The sequence below is a fragment of the Aphis gossypii genome, chromosome 1 (assembly GCF_020184175.1).
Source record: "Aphis gossypii isolate Hap1 chromosome 1, ASM2018417v2, whole genome shotgun sequence".
Taxonomy (NCBI): domain Eukaryota; kingdom Metazoa; phylum Arthropoda; class Insecta; order Hemiptera; family Aphididae; genus Aphis; species Aphis gossypii.
The window spans coordinates 76573199-76593020 of NC_065530.1; the positions used below are offsets into that span (position 1 = coordinate 76573199).

Below are 19822 nucleotides of genomic sequence, written 5' to 3' on the forward strand. Positions count from 1 at the left end.
TTTAAAATAGAAAATAGTTGCTATATATGTTATTTAAGCCAATATGACAATTGTATAATATGAAAGTATAATATTTAAGAACAGTTGAAAATTGCGTGAAATATTAATAACAAACGCGGTATCAGCGCATATGTATGCAATGCATATAGTTTTTTTATGTATAAAAGAAAAATCCCTTGCTGACTGATTCATGATTGATATTCACCTAAAACTTTGATAGCTATAGATACTATGTTGAGGACTATACCGTTGCACTAAGAATAACGATTTTTAAAAAAAAATCTAGCTCACAGGGATTTTTAGACTCTCGAAAAATAAATGTATTTTTTTTTTTTTTTGTATTATAGGGTTACCATTGAATTGTACATGTATAATGTATATACTTATAGATCTGAATTTTAATTTTTGTCAAAACCACAATGAATGTTTTAAAAGTATATGTAGCTTACATTTATTTAACAAGTTTAAAACAGGATAAATCCACTAACATTATTTAATTGTTCATGAGCATGTGGGAAACACAATGCAGGATCAGTAATAATATATTATTTAATACAAGTTCATGTATACTATATAGACTATTCAGTATTAGAATATTCAATTAAAATTCGAAATACATAATATGCACACGAAAACACATTGTTCGATATAAATTATATTACATTTAATCATGTACTAAGCAAAAAAAAAAAATACATAGATATTAGATATATACATAAACAATTGTGTTTTGTGCTTTTAAAATAATAAAATAAAAATGTATTTCATGTCGTATTATTATTTATTATTATTTCTCCAAATCGATATCGAATTATATTTCTTCTGTTGAGCGATTTATTTCCAATGATATTTAATTGAAATTGGCTTGCAGGTTTCATTTTGTAATAACAATAAATTTCTTTCAGGTTTTTAATATGTTTGTTTGTTTGTTTGTTTTTTTTTTTTTTTTTTGGCTTATTATATATTCCGTCTTTACGGCATTTAATTATTCCTTTCATTTTACGAATAAATATTAAAATAGTTAACACATAAAATATTCTTTTGTTAATTTATACTTTATATTGGTAACGCTGAGTAATTGATTATATTCTATAATATTGAAAAATAATACAATTTTTAATCGTAGCAATTTTCTTTTATACCCATGTATTTATTTAATTATTTTTCAGGTCATTGATAAAATTAATAAATAAATTGTTTGTACATTATTCAAAATGCAATAACATGCAATGAAATCAAATTATTATGGTCGTCGGGGAATCAAAATGGTATGTTTTCCGCATAACTTACTCATCCGTAGAAATACAGAAGGAAAATGAATTTAATTTTTATCATAAAATCACATATTTTATTATTAATAGATATAATGAGTAATTGTTTGTGTAAACAATGGGGTGTAGCATACAAAAATATATCAAATAAATGACGCACAGAGTTATTATATATACTCGCAAATTCGTGAACAACAAAATCTTAGGTATATATTATGTTGTACGTATAGGTGTAATAATGATGAAGATTTATGAAGATCGATGGCCACGTGTTATGTATTTTTAATAATTTTATTTCATACACCTACATTAACCCGGTGTTATTATAATGTTAGCTCAATCGAAAACTCAAATAATATAATATTATATACTTCACCACCAGTAAAACGAATTCGTTTTAATTCCTTTGAAGTTTATCTACACAATTAATTGTATATTTCGTTATAATGTGTATGTTTAATATTATGTTTGCCTTACTAAAATTTCTGAATAGTTATAGTCAGGTTTTCAATTTGACTGAACTTTTTATCGTAATACAATCATATTCGATCAGTACGCTTTACGTTTTGAAATTCCAATAATACATAAGCTTTTGAAAACAATATTATATTATATTTTATATAGTTTATAGGAATTATATCAAATAAAGTATTATGCCATTGTATTATATACTAAACTCGCGCAGTACTCTTATAGTCTCGTATGTATCGTAAAATAAATATTTTTCAAAACAATTTTGTTTCGATTTGATAAAATGTCTTATATTATATATTATCACATAATAATAATATATACCTATATATTTTCCGTTATAACTCATAATAGCTAAGTGTTCTAGATAATTATTATTATTTTTGAACCACGACGTCGATTCTGATTTCATACAGTATAACATAAATATTATTCCAAATTTCGTGTCACAAAAATGGTAAGGATTATGTTATTCCTTACGCGATCTGTTTTCGTCACAAAACATTAAAATACCTCTTATATAATTGTATACTGTAGGTACTTACTATATGGAATCAAAACTTAATCACGATTGTAAAAAAATAATATCATAATATAAAAATATATTGAATATCTATACATTTATAATTTTAACCACAGATTTTTATTGACAACCGATCGGTTTATGAATTGTATAAGACATTTCTGATGCACACGTAATTATATGTTTTTATATAGGTATCGACTTTAGAGTGCGCATTTGTAAATAATATATTATGCACAGAAATAATAGCGATATTAAATTAATACAATTAACTGTTAATTATATCTTCCTATACTCATTACGAGTTCGCAAACAAAATTGTTTGCATACTTATACATAATACATATATTTATGTATAAATGTATGTATAGTGACCGCATTTGGATAAGACGTCCTTAAAACGTCACACGCAAATCCCACGATTGCGAATTTTAAACATGACGCGCAGGTCGACTACTTATCTAATATCTATTATTGTCATTATTAAGCCAATAATTAGATAATATGTTTTATAAGTATGTGATGGAAAAATAAAATCTCACGCAATTTCAATAGGCAATACAATATAGTTTAAAAGCACTTACGTTTTTTCATCCCTGCGTTGGGTGAACTTTTTATACCACGTGAATTTTAAATTATTTGTTAATAAATATTTTGAAAATTACGAGTAATAGTGGTTAATATGGATTATATAAATGATATAAACAGATAAGTTTGATAGTTTCGACGGTTAATATGCAACAGTATGTTATATAATAACTCATAAAAAACTCACAATACATTATTATGTTATATTATAATAATATATAATTGTCATATAGATAAAATAACTAGATGCACAAGTATGGGTTATGAAAAGTTCTTTGCAACACATTGTATCATACTATACTTATTGACGAAAAATAAACGATTATAATTTTATCTTTGTCTGAAAATGAAAACTCTAGATATAAATATTATCAATACATATATGTATAATATATTATGTACAGTTATTAAAAAAATGATTTTAACCTTATAATTTGTTATTTATACACAAAACATTATATTAATTTACAAATCGTATATAACAATAATGATATAATATCAACGTGTTTTTATAAGGGACCCTACGACGAATTTCACGTGCACACGACACACATGTCACTTATACGAACATAATAATACATTTTTTTTCCTTAAACAATTATTCTGTTGATTTATTTGTTATTCATATTATTTATCGTGTATTTTATCAGTGTTAATTATTGTGAACTCGTAATTGTTTATTGTATATCGGACAATAATGATTGTCCGTGAAATAAAATAAAATATATTCAATATTGGACGGACGGTCTCTGTGTTTGAGAACTCAGCAGCGTACACTTAGAGTGCTTACAAGTGCGCGTAAAATAAAATAAAATACGATTTTGTGAGAGACGTAGATACGATTTGTTATAACGGTATAATATACTATACGCGGATATAATACTATCAATTTTGTACACGAAATATTCACAATGAGCGTACTTTGTAGTGAAGCGATTGAAATCGTTCGCAAACATAGTATATATATATATAACATATCTCGCATTGAAGAGGATATTCTCGACAACTATTAAACGAGTATTATAATATACCTATTTAATATGTTGTATTATACAATATATTTACACACTGCGAAGCTATTAATTCTTCGTATATACACAAAAAAAAAATGCTCCGTAAACATTGAAAAAATATCTAAAACTACGATTAATATAGTAATAATAATATTCTACGCATACGTATATTATGTGAACTAATTTCGTGTTGACGACGGCCGAGTGGTGTTTACATCACGACGTGCGCGCTTTTGACGTCTACATTGTGTTTTGTATAATATTATATTATATACAAACGTACACGTAATAGGTATAATACGTCATTGCCGTGTAAAATATCATATCAACGTATCAATAAACGAACGTAGATAACGAATAATAGCGAATAAATATATGACCGCCTACTATATGCGTAGGCAACAATGTGGAGGATCGCATTTATTGGAAAATAATATTGGCTTTTTTGACGCTAATAAATTCAGATTTCATACAAAGCCATTTTTTTCATATATATATATATATAAATTATATTATACATTACAGACATTAAGTTTATACTTTTATTATAATAATTGACTTTTTTTTTTGTAAAAGCATACTTTTTTTTTCGATAGAAAGTGTACCCGAACAATCTCATTTAGCGTTTAATTGAAAAATCACCTCTTATAATTATTACCATTTAATCTATGAAAAGACATCATCTAGTTCAAAGAAAATCATTACATAGCTACTTGTTTTATAAATCTCTACAAGAGTTATTATTTGAACAAACGCAGGCTTAAAATTTATGAAACATTAAATCGCACTTTTATCGTGGTCTTTCAATACTCCCATGTATACGGTACTTCAATAGCAAGTTTATATTTTATGAGAATTCTATCTCGAAGATATTTAATTTTCTAATCTGATAAATTGATTTATAATTTTTTTAATTATATAAAACATTAATCAGTCTTTGTATTAATCTTAAATTATATACTCAATTATATATTTATGATTGTTATAATTAATAATATCAACAATATTGTGTTAAAAATTAAAAGCAAGAGCTTTATTAAAATGCATCTTAACATTATAATTCTTTTCTCTTTAATGCTTTGTATTATAACATTCAAACAATGTATTAAATTGGCAATAAAAACATATTCAATTAAATTTCAATGAACTGGATTGAATAATTTATTTAGTATCCCTAGTATCCCTATCTATATTATAATATATATATACAATAAAGCTTCTCTATAACGAACCCTCCATTAGACGGAATCTCTTATTACAGAAAATGTCAATAGCTCCGGTTCAAATATTATGTGAAATTGACCTCTCTAAGATGGAACCTCTACAAAACGGAAATGGACAATTTTCGTAACCCAATTAGTAAAAATACTCTTTGCAAAACGGAAAATCAAATCATACTAAGATAAATTACAATTATATAGGCACATATATTTGGTAACTATATAAGGTAATATAAATTTTATAAAGATTTGATATATTATTTGATGTTATCGCTCCACAATTGTCACATTGATTTATTAACCTTCTAAGAGCAAAGTGTATATGTATAATTATAGTACAACAAAGATTAGATATGTATGTACTTATGGCACAATTTTGTTGATGTGAATTGTTCAGTCATCTTATCTCATACCGTTGCAGTGCTCGCATCTGTTTTCATTTGTTTTCGTACTGTTTTTACTCGTTAATGTGCCACGGTAAGATCTGACTTTTAACGATAACATATTAAATTTATTTATTTGAATGAAAGAGAAAACTAAAAACGAAAGAACATATAAATAAATTTAAATGAGAAAAAACTTGAGTTGTTTACAATTCAATAAAAAAATGTGAAAAAGATTATGGAAAACTCCTTCATTTGAATAAATTGATCAAAAGTTGTATGAGTGATTTATCAACGTTCGTTCAAAAAAATTGTCAATTTCCGGTACAATTTTACAAACAAAAGCTATGGAGTTGACTGAATATGAACGTCAACGATTTCAAGGCTTCAGACGATTGGTCTGAAAAAATTTAAAAAAATCCATGAAATTATTTAAAAACAAATCAGTGGTGAATTACGTTAATCGAGGAACTTTTTGAATGATACCAATGTAGAGTTCTTTACAGATAATGTTGATATAGAGGATTCCATTATATTTAATAGTGAGTGAGAATTAAGAGACGCGCAAACTTACGATTCGCCATTTTTTTTGGTAGAAAATGAAAATAAAAACGTAGAAAACAATGATAATGATGCCAACGAAACTAGCAATGAGCCAAAAATAAAAGATTTTATAGCCGCAATCACATATTAAATTTAGAAGAATTATAAAAGGTTTTAGCCACAATATCAAATTCAAAGCTATTAGAACTAACAACAAAGGCTCAAAAATGTGATAAACACGTTGACACGTAGTCACAAATAGCAGTCAAATAATATAAACTATTTTAAAATGGGAATACTAGCATAATATATTATTATAACCTAACCAAGTACATAATTCACAAAATCAAATACACGCATGATGCGAAAAGCGCTGAATAAACTCTATGCTTTTATTGGAGAACATTAAATTGTTTTTTTTTTTTTTAACTACTTTTAACTATTTAGTTCACGTTATAACTTAAAATTGTTTCGATCAATTTCGTCTTACGCCAACGCATTATTAATGAAGCATAATATGAAACATATGATAGTTTAAAAAACTCCTCACTTCTAAATAATGTTTTAACATTAAAATATAAGTAGCCCCCTATTAAGTCTGAATCCGAGTTGCATATAGACTTGCGTAAAAATGCGTCAAACAAATATGGTTAATACAATTTACGTATAAATATACACGGACTTAGCGTACAAATAATTATTGTTTTTACGCGCTTGCGCCATGTGAATTTGTTTGTGTCCGCTTTGCACATGAACGAATAGATTTTAATTGACAAGGCGCCCGTGGAATTGTGCGTATATTATGACATGCGCTATTGTTTTTTTACGTGTTCGTACACACTACACACGCGAAAACTGAATTAAATTCTGTCTGTTAATTTATCTTAAGTGTACAAGATGATTTTATTATTCTAACCCAACACATTTAACATTTCTCTAGAATATTTTATTTCTTATTTTTATATATTATATACGTGCGTTTTAAAATTTTTACTAACCTATCTGTTGACAGTACCAGATGTTACAAAAAAAAATATCACTATGAAAAAATAGGTAATAAACACTTCTCCATTTTATTGTTAATTCATTTAGTGTAATTATGTAATAATCATCAAACCATAAGACTTGAGGTATTCGTTATCAATTACACTAATCGAACATTTGACTTTCGAGCTGAAATTTTATTTATCTTTCAACATTTCAATAAACGGTCTATTGTATCTTACTGTAGATTTAAATAATCAATAAATACTAGGGTTAATTAAAATAAAACATTTAAGTAATTAATAAAACAAAATATTGTGTTTATCAATTTTTTCAGTATTTAATAGGTACATTGTCTAAAGTCGTACAGAAAAATAAATAATAATGACTTATTAATTGTACAAAATACAATATCAGAATAATTAATTACATTGTTGTAAAATTTCATATTAATTTATTACTCAATTTTTTTTTTACAATTAAATACACATTATTTATTTTAGAATGACCGCATACTTTTTTTCAACCCTGACATTTTTACGACACTATTTTGTATGTTACTTTTTTTATTTTTTCATTTATATTTTTATTTTACGAATTGAATATTTATTATTTTCACGCAAATCAACTTAAAAATATAAATTTATTTTCACTGTTTATTTGAAACTTTATATGCAAAAATGAAGCTACTCAACAAAGTCTCATTAAAACAGAAAATGTCCTCCACAGGATTTACCTTTTCAATATCAGAATTAACCAAAAAAAGTATTTTTATGCATATATATATATATATATATATATAATGGACATTCGATTATCGTATCCCGTTTTTGCATTAGTTTTTCGAGTTCTGGGTAATCCAAACAAACGTTTCAAAAAGCTCGAGTTTAAATGAACCTTCAAAACTCATTTTAATGCTACAAACGTTCATTATAACAACCCCTAAAATAATATGGCGTATTGGCCCTAACTTTACTACACAATGTTTAACAAAACATGTATATGACATATTGTTTTTTTTTCTTTTTTTCGTGTCAACGAGTTCGATGTTACTTTTTGAGTTATTAAAATCCTTTGTGAGGTATAATAATATAGTAGCTGAACATTTTATATTATCATCCTTGAATATCCATGGTAAAAATATAAGCTCGGAGCCAATTATTTTTTATACAAAAGGCCTTCCATTTTTCGGAGAGTTATATTAACAATAGAAGAATTCACAGTTATATTATACTTCAGCTAACGAAAATAACACATTCGCGTATACCTATATAAGGACCTATTTGTATCTCTTTACAGTGTGCCTTGAGAAAAAAAAACTCAAATGTCTTAAATTTTATATTAAGTAGATAGCGAATTTCCTTTTTTTCTATTCATATCTTGAGATTCGTTTCAAATATAATAAAAGAGAAAAAATATGTTCCAATTCCAATCATAAAAAATAATTTCAATTACAACTTTAATTGCTGCATTACGATTTAATAATATTATACAATATTTACGTGAATTTAATGTAGCATAATATTTAAATACATGGACATTTTGTATAATGTATAATATATTTTTTTAATTGCATATTTTCAGATATTATTATACACATAATTTTAGTGAATTGGTTATATTATATAAAAACCGCTCATATATTTTAGATACTAATAAAAATACAGATTGGCATTAAGTACTGCAGTTTTTCCGATGTATTAAACGCGTCGAGCTACTTATTAATTTGTAATTTAAAAAAAAATGATTCAAATAAGCACATATATTGCTAGTTACTTAAATAAAAACTCGAATGCTTCAGTTTAAATTTTTAATTTGTGAATACAAGCAGAATGCATAAAAATATGGTATTCATCGGTACGCGCATTAAACTTCAATGGAATACATTTTTGACTCGTTTCAGAAATTTGTTTTGAATTTACTTATATATTTTACATATTATATAAATATATATTAAAATGAGTTTCATAAAATATATACTTGTAAAAAATAATTATGAAACCTCAAATTAACATTTAATATTAGTGAATAATAATATTAATGTTTTTATCTAATCAACCTCACGGTTTCAACACACACCGACAACTGAATGTATTAAATCTTCGTATTATAGATTTGTGCTAGGTAATAATATAGTTTATGTGCTAGTGAGTTGGAAAGCTTGTCGTATTACTTTGAAAAGACTTTCCAGTCACCAATTGTTGACAATTGCTTGATTATTGAATTACCAAAAACTTATTATTGAGGTTTCTACTAAAGTTTCAAAGTGAGCTTATTAAGTAACGTGACGTGGCAGTGCTGTCCAAAAGGTCTGTCAAGTTTTGGGACCCGGTCAAAAATTCCATTTTATAAAGGTTGCGCATTATATTATACAATAATAGTTTTCACAAAACCATAATATAATACGAATTTGATCAAAATTTTCATTATTACGGTTTTTTCTACCAATATACCGTGTGGCTATGCGGTAGGTTAACCTACTTATACCTACATATTTTTTATAACTGCCAAAATTGAAATACGTATACAACGACTGTACGTTCGAATGTCTAAACACTAGACCTTTTGCTGACACACGTTCCGCGTCGTAGTTGTTTTGGCAAATAGGTTGAAAACTAACTCGGTGGTTTTTTTTCACTCTTCTGTTTCCCGATACAATAAAACAGAGTTATTGAAATGTTCCAAAAAAATGTATACATTATAATATATATTACATACGATGTTTCACCGCATATATACTATTGTTGTATTGTGATGAATAAATATAACAAGCACACCCAAAGTTTTCAACAGAGACCTAATCCGGATTTTACCCTTGAGCTGATTCATTGCGAAGAACGTAATGTCGTCTACGCATTTTCTGCTTTCGTGCATAGTGCCGTGTATATAATATACCTAACTTATAAGCATTTACATAAAGCATATGCGAAGTTTTATGAAAACGTATGTTTCATCAAATAATAATTTTCGATCCCACAAATGGAACGCATCGAACTTGATCTCATATAAGAGAGTTATACTTGCAACTTTTTATTTATTTATTTTATTTTTTATCGTAATGGCCAAAAAGTTGATATATATTTTATATTATACCTATACTCAAAACTTAGAAAGTGCGTGACAAAAAGTACATGACGAATGACATCGCTGTGTTTTTTTTATATGTATGTATAAAATAGGTAACAATTTGTTCATTTTTTTTAAGTAATAAAAAATTCAGCTGAATAAACTATTTTTATTTTGGTTAAGAGTGCGTATAAAATACATGTTGTATGAACAAGAATTTTGTTTGAAATCATTATATACTGTGGGGAATTCGTTTTAGTGTTTCACATTGACATTAAATTTCACTACCTACGTAAAACGTTTTTCATTCAAAGTTAGATACTTATTTCGTTATTACTTGAATTGTAGGAAATCGGAAAATTAATATTTTAGAATTTACTTTTTTGAAGTTTTAAAATTTTCAATTTATCAATATGTCGTAATTTTTCTATTATTTGAAATATACAATGTTTAATTCAATTAATATATTTTTTTTTTTTGAAAAAGCATAAATTAAAATATATCCACTATGCACATTTAAAAATAATTCAAAACTTACCTACAAAATTAGAAAAACTTTATTTGACCCTATCAAATTTATTTGAGATTAAAACATCGTATTTTTTTTTTTTTTTTTTTGGTTGGTCAGCAAAATTTTACCAACCTAACTTAGTTAGTCGATCGGCTAACCGCGCATACAACTAGGCTCTGCCACAAAATAACTGCGCACGCAACTCACCTTTGTCGAGAAAAAAACTATGCATGCAATTCGACCTAGATAATAATTTTATAACATATATTGAATACATCAATTAATAGCTGATAATATTAACAAAATATATTGGAAAAAAAATTTGTACTTTGAAATCGGAATGATGAAAGGTTCTTTACAATTAATCTAAATAATTTATAAGCATCTGAAAGTGCAACTCGTTAAGTCATAATGTGAGTCTACGTATAAAACACCAAGGGGTAAAGTTTTTGTAACACATACTAACTTTATGTTATCTACCGAAATGTACCTATACTATTATATTATTTTCCACATTCGTAGTTTTATAATGACAATCGTTTAAATTACTCCTTACGTAATTACATGATCGTTCGACAACCAATAGTAACTTAGCAGAGCTTACACGTACACATTTTTCTTCGTATTCCGTCGACTGATCTCGTCTTCCTCCCCGTCGTCTACCGTGACGTCGACGGTGATGGCTGATGATGGTGTGGCGGCGGCGGCAGAGGCGGAAGCTGAGGTGGATCAATAAACCGGAAGCCGCTGTGTAAACTCCGCCGCCGCAGTGGCGACTGCCACCTCCGCCACCACTCCAACAGTGACAATTATTGTTTGTCCCGATGGTCTCTTGGACTGGATTTTCGGCGGGTTGCGCGGGTGATTAAATGGGTGGATTCGCTTAGCCATACTCTATTATTATAATATGTATATATAACGACTTCAAATTTAATTTAGTACACCGAGCTAAGTGCACAATAAACCTTAAATTGATAAGCCCCTTTGGCTTCTTTGGGTACACCGAGACGTCCGATTTAATACATTTGCCTATAAATAACTGTATCAATATAATTAATATACATATATGCCGCTAGGTATATATTTATATGTTTGTTGCGCGTGCAGACGTTAGACTGCAGTTATTTCCGCATAAACTTATATATTTTTGTGTGTGCAAAAGTTTTTCTAAAAGTTTAAATTTATACTAGAATGGCTTGATATTCAGGACGGTATACCAGTAGTTTTGAAATAATAATATATATATTTTTTTTTTTTTTTGTGAATCTGAAAAATGTTCACCGTTTTGTTTAAGGTTTTTATTGAAAAAGTTAATGTTTTTTGAATTCCATAAGATTCACCTAAATATTTTCCTAACATTTTCGATGTACACGGTTATTTATTCGTATATTATAAAATATTTAAAATCAGAATAAGGTAAGATGAATAAAGTAGCAAAAGATTTAACCCATAAAATGTTAACGCCGCATAATAAATTACAGATAATTATATAAATTTCGATATTATTTATTCACATTACATGCATATAGAAATTTTTTTAAAAAAACTTCCACTTTAAGAAACCCACAGTATTATAAATATGGTATATAATAAAAATATATCAGTATAATAATTATAAAAATAAAATATGTATATATATCAAAAATGTTTTCAACAATTATTTTTAAAAATATAAAACTAAATGAATTAATATATTATGTATATTAAGTATTATACAAACAATAATGTTGACCTTTAGTTAAAAAAAAAAATACTATTTTCTGTTTGCGATGGTAAACAGAAAACATTCATAATTCGTCGAAACAATAGATACTAGGTATATACTTTTATACATTTATATTAATAATACACGTATTAAACTATATGGCATAATATCGATCAGACAAATAAAACATGGTTGGTGGGTTTCGTTTGTTTAAACGTTCGTTTAAAAATCAAAATATCTTTTAGATTATTACATACATATTGCAATAGTATTACGACCGGTGGGCGTGCAAACATAATATTATGTTTATTCAAACGATTCTCTGCTAAACAATTATTTTTACAATGTCCAGGCTTAATGTAAATGTCTTTCATCTTCGTACAATATATTATTATATAGGTAGGTACCTCTTTTTGTTTATCTTATGAATGTTAATCGACTTCGTGGTTAAGGTAAAATAAACGAAGAATGTTTCATATTGTATAGGTACATATTATAGTGGAACAGCGTAGTACAAAGCAAAATTTGATTTTACACACCGACGATTTATGTTTAGTATAGGTACCGCCCGAGATTTCGTTTAAACCAATTAATGTGCTGCAGGTGGTATATTATATAAGACGTATACGACGTATAATGTATATGACTTTCTTAGTATACGAAATAGATCAAAGGTACGAATATATTATTGTTATTATTGTGTGTATATAGAAAAAAAACAATTATTGCAACGACTAATCGATAAGACATATTATTAACCATACTATAGGGTGGTTCGCTTAAATTTATATTATAATTATTATTAGGTATATACAAATTATATTATTCATGTTGGATGTATTATAATGTATAATGTATTAATGAAACCCATTAGAAGTTTATTTTCGTTAACTAAACTGCATTTGTATGCTTTCTACTGAGGAATCTCTGTAATATAATTCACCAAACTTGCTAATTCCCATTTTCTTTTTAATATATCTAATTTATTCAAATCCTATTTTGGAATTCTAAAGTATACTTATGGACAATATTTTTGAATGAAAAATGGATTTTTTCTTTTAAATCATTAATCAGATGACTTCTTTGAAAATATTAATGAATCCAAATTGAAATAAGTCCAAATCAGTAGCGTTTGTGTATTTTAACTTTGTGACCCTTAGGTCCATAATAATAAGTTTGCAGATATAAAGATATTATGAAACTTTTAATATTTAATCATTTATGTATTGATATAATAAATATTAATAAACTAACATTTTTGTATTTTGTAGACATTTTAGGAGTACTATTAAAAATTATTATGTTATAATATGTTTGAAATGTTTTTAAAAATAGTTAAGGGCTATTATCCTCAATATGTAAGTTTTAAGAACTCAGAAATTAATCATACACATTCTCATATTTTATGTACACTAAAACATTAAAAAAGAAGTGTTCCTTATAATTATTTACAGTAAATGATATAGTTTTTATATGAAAAAAAAACTTTATTATCGCAGGAATATCTTTAAAATATGGTATAAAAATGTAAAAATTTGAAAAATTAAAATACTCATAACAATTCTAAAAATTATAATTTGAATACATTTATTATTAATGAAAACATATGAAGTGAGGATGCTCTATTAATTATGCAATTTAACGTAAGATTAATTATGCTGATATGGTAGTTCATAATGTTGTATATAATATATTATTATTATTGTCCATTCGATCAAACATTAATTCGATATCAGTTTTCTCGTGTTGCCTGTGGAGATTTCACCGTTCTGTAACCGTAGGTGTGTAGGATATAAATGAAACGATACATTATGTATACAGTATACATATATTTACTGTACAGAATATCCTAATATCAAATTATTATTATATAGCATAACAATAATTAAACGTTTCGAACATTCATCATTAAAATAATAAACCACACAGTGTTTATTTGATATTATTAATTTCTAGCTGTACATACGTGCCCCTCGTTTTGGCCGCTCTACACGAAGTTAAACGAAAACAATAATCGTTAGATACTGTTAATTATATTATCATATTTTATAAAAACATAATAATTGTCAAAATATGTTTTGCCATTTTCCCTTTAATATACGGTATGTACTTGATGACAGGTCATATTGATTATAATAACAATAATGAATTGATATGTCATCATTCGTTTTATATTTACTTTATCATGAAGAAAATTGATAGTCTAGTATTTTTGTTACTTATAATTTAGCTTATAAGCATATTTATTTATAATAAGCGAATAATAAAATCATTCAAAAAAATTCAGTTGGTTTTGGATTGGTTGTTTCAAACAACATATATTGTTTTAGTGTTTGTGATCTATAATTATTCGATGCAAAATACAAACGTAATTTTCATCAAGGTGTATACCCTAGTCTACCCTACCCTCATAACCAATGGTAGTTTTTAGGTTAATATATGAAAGCACAAAATCGATAAGTCACATGTTATATACAATGATAATTATTATTTTAGTGAATATCATGTGGTATAATAACAATTATTAATATGTGTATAATATACACAAAATATCGTATTAGTGTTACGTACTATTTTTTAATAATTTATGAAAGTTCAAAAATAAGTTTTAAAAAAAAACAAATTATACGTAATTGTGTATATTTATTTATTAATAAGATACATTTTTATTCAATCGTCAGCATAAATTATTGACCGCAATAATAAAATATATCTGACAAAACAACAATCATTGTCAAAACAGTGAATAAAATAAACACAATTATGTAATATTATTATTAAAAAAAACGTTAAAACGTTAAAAACGTTTTTATCTCTCTTCCACAGTAGAACTAAATTGAATTTGACTTCTTTTTCTTTAACGTAAATGCGTCTTTAAACATTGTAATAACATGTTGTTTATATATTTGAATTTATTAAATCCACTGAACCTACTGCTGCTGATATTGCTCAGGTGCGGAGCTATGTATATATATTGTAATTTATCGTATACACACATATATATATATATATCGTAACGACTTTAGGCCAGTCGTAGACAACCAATCCCATTGAAATGTATTACACAACACTTTATCGCCATGTCGTCGGGCGCTATTCGTAATACATCACACGCGAGAACGGGTGCGGATGGGGCGAGCAGACCACTGGCAACGGTGTTACAAGTCGTGTAGTTGTAGTAGTTGTAGGTACCTATATAGGTAGTACTACACAACAAGACGAATGGGAAGCGAAAGAGAGTCCGTCGTCGCCCCGCGTGTTATACCCATATACACCGCTGTTTCAGTACACACACAGTGTGTATATTATTTTCTTTTTTTTTTTTTTTTTATATATTATTATGTATCGTAAGCGAACAGGTCGGATCGATTGCGATCGATGGAGAGCGAATGAAAAATCGCACTATCGTTATTACGGGCAGAACGAATAGACGGCCGTCAGTCAGTCACCGGCGTTTAGACATCTTGCAGCCCGCAGCATCGGTTACTGAGTTTATTTAAAAGCGCCGTACGGGTTTCTTTAGTATATCTAGGTCCTACATGTATATGTGTATATTTTGTATACACATAATAGTATATATATATATATATATATATGTGTTGTGCGCTCACTTGAGTATTTGAAATCGACCCGCTCGCCACCGATAACGGTTTCGCGATAACCGATATAATAACTTACTTACGTTAGGTTTTCTTTTCGAGTACGCGCAATATTAATTACTGCCAGAGCAGCGTGAATCGCTGCGGAAACTGGCGAAAAGTGTATTTTTACGGTGTTATTTCTACACTCGCGATTTTCCACCGGCACGTAATACACGTGCGGCTGGCAATTCCAGTGCATCGTTTATGACGTGTCCTACTCGACACGATGAAAATACTTATTATATTCCCGTCACCCGATTGCAGCGATGTACACATAATAACATGTTTATAAACTCATCAAAGTTTTTCGCAAGCACCCTCCTACGCGCCTCTTGTTAGTAGTTGTTTTTTTCGGTGTCTTACTTAAAGTCAAAACATTTTGTACACTTAAAATTAAGATCTTTAAAATTATACTAATAATAGGATGTTATTTGTAAAACTGTTAATATTCATCGAATAGTTCATATTTTTTTGATACTCTGTTTCAACCACGTCATAACTAACATTGGTCCATATACTATGAGTGAAAATATATTATTTTCAGAATAACATAAAACTAAAATTATGACAAGTTATTCTCAAATGTCAAATAACAATTTTCGGAAAAATATTGAAACCAAAATCTTATTTTATTTTTTCGTAAACAATATTACTGTGATGCGTTCTTGGTAAAAGAAAATTATTTTCTTTTAATAATGCATCTATATGCAAGATTATTATATATAAACGTTGACATTTCTCAATGTTCGATAGAAATACGAGTGCCAGTGAATTACAAATATTTGTTCAATTTTAAATTCCGGTTATATTCGGCCAGTACATATTTTTGTAATACTATCATGATGTGATTGACGTTCGATTCGTAATTACAACTTATGGGTGTTTAACAATGTGAAAAGGATCAGTCTCGATTATAAATGATAGGGATACGTTATAGTTTTACGCTCGTTGAACCGTCATTGACAATGATATATTATATATGTTTCCGATTACGCTTTTAGAAGATCGTAAAAAAAGATTATGTTTGAAATGCACTGTTGGGATTCGTGTAATTGAATAAATATGTTGATTCGAAATTCTTACGGACCGTAAAGAAACGAAATTCTTAACGTAGTGCGACTACAACACAGTTCAGTCTGTAAAATATTTTGGTCGATGAATTATTTATTTTGAAAAAAAAAGAGCACACTTATCGGTCTCAAAATGTAAAATATAATTAATATTTAAAAAAAAAAAACGGAAACGTGGAGTCGTTTCGAGTAACATCACTCGACGACTCCGGGGTGCATCGAACTGAAAATAATTGTTTTCGAAATCGTTTTTTATATTTTTATTTTTAGGGCGTGACAAGTGCCACGCGTTTACTTATTTTATCACGATTTTAATCGGATTGTATTTCATATACGTAGAGCATGTCATAATATTGTTTATGTACATAATTATTATACCTACCACAGCCAGTGAGTACGTAAAACAAAATTACGTGAAACGTTAACTACTAAGTTCACGATAACAACTTTACTGTAATTTAATATTATATTAAAGTGTTAAAATATTATTTATAAGGTCATAAAAGTATAATACACAAATAAATGTGTTATGGGTATGGTACACTCAATGTGTTTGAGATGTGACACTTGACCCGAGAAACGCCGCCGCCGTGTACAATGTCACATTGTGCTGCTGTGGCTGTGATTTAAATTATCGACTTTTGTACCAATGTGGCGGCGAGGGACGGGGTTAGCTTTATACTACCTATACATTTGCATTCTACATAAACCTACCCAGTAATAATAGCTCTGCAATGAAACGTACAACAACTTTAATGTGACGTGTCGTGACCAATGAATTTTCGCAATATTTACCCAATCACAGTCCCCACAAAGTTCTATGATAAATTATAATATTATATACGACCCGTTGATTTATAGGGAAGTTGACGTTAGTAACACGACGTTACACTAGTTTTAACTATAGACGTACAAAACTGTTTTTGGTGGTGCAAAAATAATTTTTCAGTAGCTTATACTCTCTTGACATACACGCGTGGCATACGCTTTCAATATTCCAAAGTTTAATAACGATTTTAAACTCGTCGCTTCTGGTAACTATTAATATAATACCGTCGTTTAAAACCTCGGTATAGCCATGGTATTGAAACGTTTCAATCAATATTTGTGTTAAAAAACCGTGGGCAGTATATTAATAAGTTGGCAGTTTTATAAATATGATAATATTTTCTAAGCCATAGGTACTTGTTTTTTGTGTAGGCTGAGATACTAAGACGCATATGCGAGGCCAAAAGTTCTTTTTATTTCCAAATACCAATCGACAATCAAAGTACGGTGATAAAGTTTTGGTCTTGAGAACAATCCTGTTCTGTTCTGAAAATTAATAAGTACTGCTGGGACAAAACACATAAAAAAAATACTGTCAGAGAGTTTTAAATACTTATTAAAAATGATTGATTGACACATTTTAAACTGGGAATATAATATAACATAATGTTACAAAATGTATAATTTTTTTTTTCATAATAATATATACTCGAAAATCAATTTATTTAAATCCAGCTATCTGATGATTTTAAAATAACGATACATTTTTTTTTTCAGATGATGCATATCTTAAGATGTCCATCGAGACTATCGAGGAACTGGATTGGTGTTTGGATCAATTGGAAACTATCCAAACACATAGATCAGTTTCAGACATGGCATCATCGAAGGTATGTAAAATCATACTTCACTGCATCTAAATCACGAGTTAAATGTATAGTTTTTATATTATAATATAAAATGTCCAAGAAAATTGTCACATATTTCTTTATTAAAATTGTAGTTCTCATGGATCTGAAAACCTCATTTTTTCTCAGTTACCATATGTAAAAATATATGGTTTGCTTCAAAGTTAAAAAAATAAAATTATTTATTTCATTTAAACATTTATCATGTATTTTAATTAATTTATTCGACATTATTAAAGCAATTATATATAACGGGTAAAAATATAAAATATATAGGTACATAACATAATAGTCCTATCCTTTTATTAATTATTTAAAATTCATTTTACTTACATGTTTTATATATTTTTGTATAATTATAGTATTCATTTTTATTGTTTTACCCAATAAATTGATTTACTGTATAGATTTTACATTACACAAATATATAAACTAACATTTGATTTTGAGAATACAATTTTTTAATTCGAGCGTAACGATTCATGTATTATTTTTACAATGATGACATCATTGTGACAACACATTGTGTTCAACTTTAATTTTTAGAGTGGTTTTGGATATATAATTTAGTTGATTCTTAGGACGGTCACTAGAACAAATTATCAAGAGAAACTTTGTGAATTGTTGTGATTGAATATGTCGTTTCATTTTTTTTTTCATTTTTGTAAACTTTGGTGTAATTATTTCTACATTTTACCATAATTTTAATGAGATTTTAGATTATGTATCATTTCTCCATATATCTGTATTTTTCAGTAATACTACGGTTAATCATCACTCACTTATTTTAATTATTGTCCATTAATAAAACATGTTTTCATACACATTTCGTTATTCTCAATAAGTATACATTATAGTAGGTATTATACAATCATATTTCAAATCATATCAAAGTTAAATTGTATACATTTTTAAGCGTTATATCGTAATATCATGGTTATATTGCAGAATATTTATATTGAGTTCATCGTATATCATATTAATATTGATAGATACAATGTATATTATAAATTATACTTTTTAAAATATTTTTTGTCTTCTTGTTGGTCTTACAACACTAAATTATTGCACATATTTACATATAAATTATACAATTTAAGAGTTAATCATTGTCAGGGTCTTAAACCACTTTTATAAGGACTGTAGTAGTTAGATAA

General features: G+C 27.4%; 1 protein-coding gene across 9 annotated transcripts in view; it reads left to right on the top strand.

The window, feature by feature from the left end:
• The window catches only part of LOC114131724 (cAMP-specific 3',5'-cyclic phosphodiesterase), a 657881-nt gene that overhangs the window by 630496 nt on the left and 7563 nt on the right, over positions 1-19822 (top strand). For all 9 annotated transcript variants that reach the window (XM_050200512.1, XM_050200888.1, XM_027997021.2 and 6 more), the window contains one exon: positions 18535-18647. In XM_050200512.1, coding sequence (XP_050056469.1) covers positions 18535-18647 — 113 coding nt within the window. The remainder of the gene's footprint in view (positions 1-18534; positions 18648-19822) is intronic.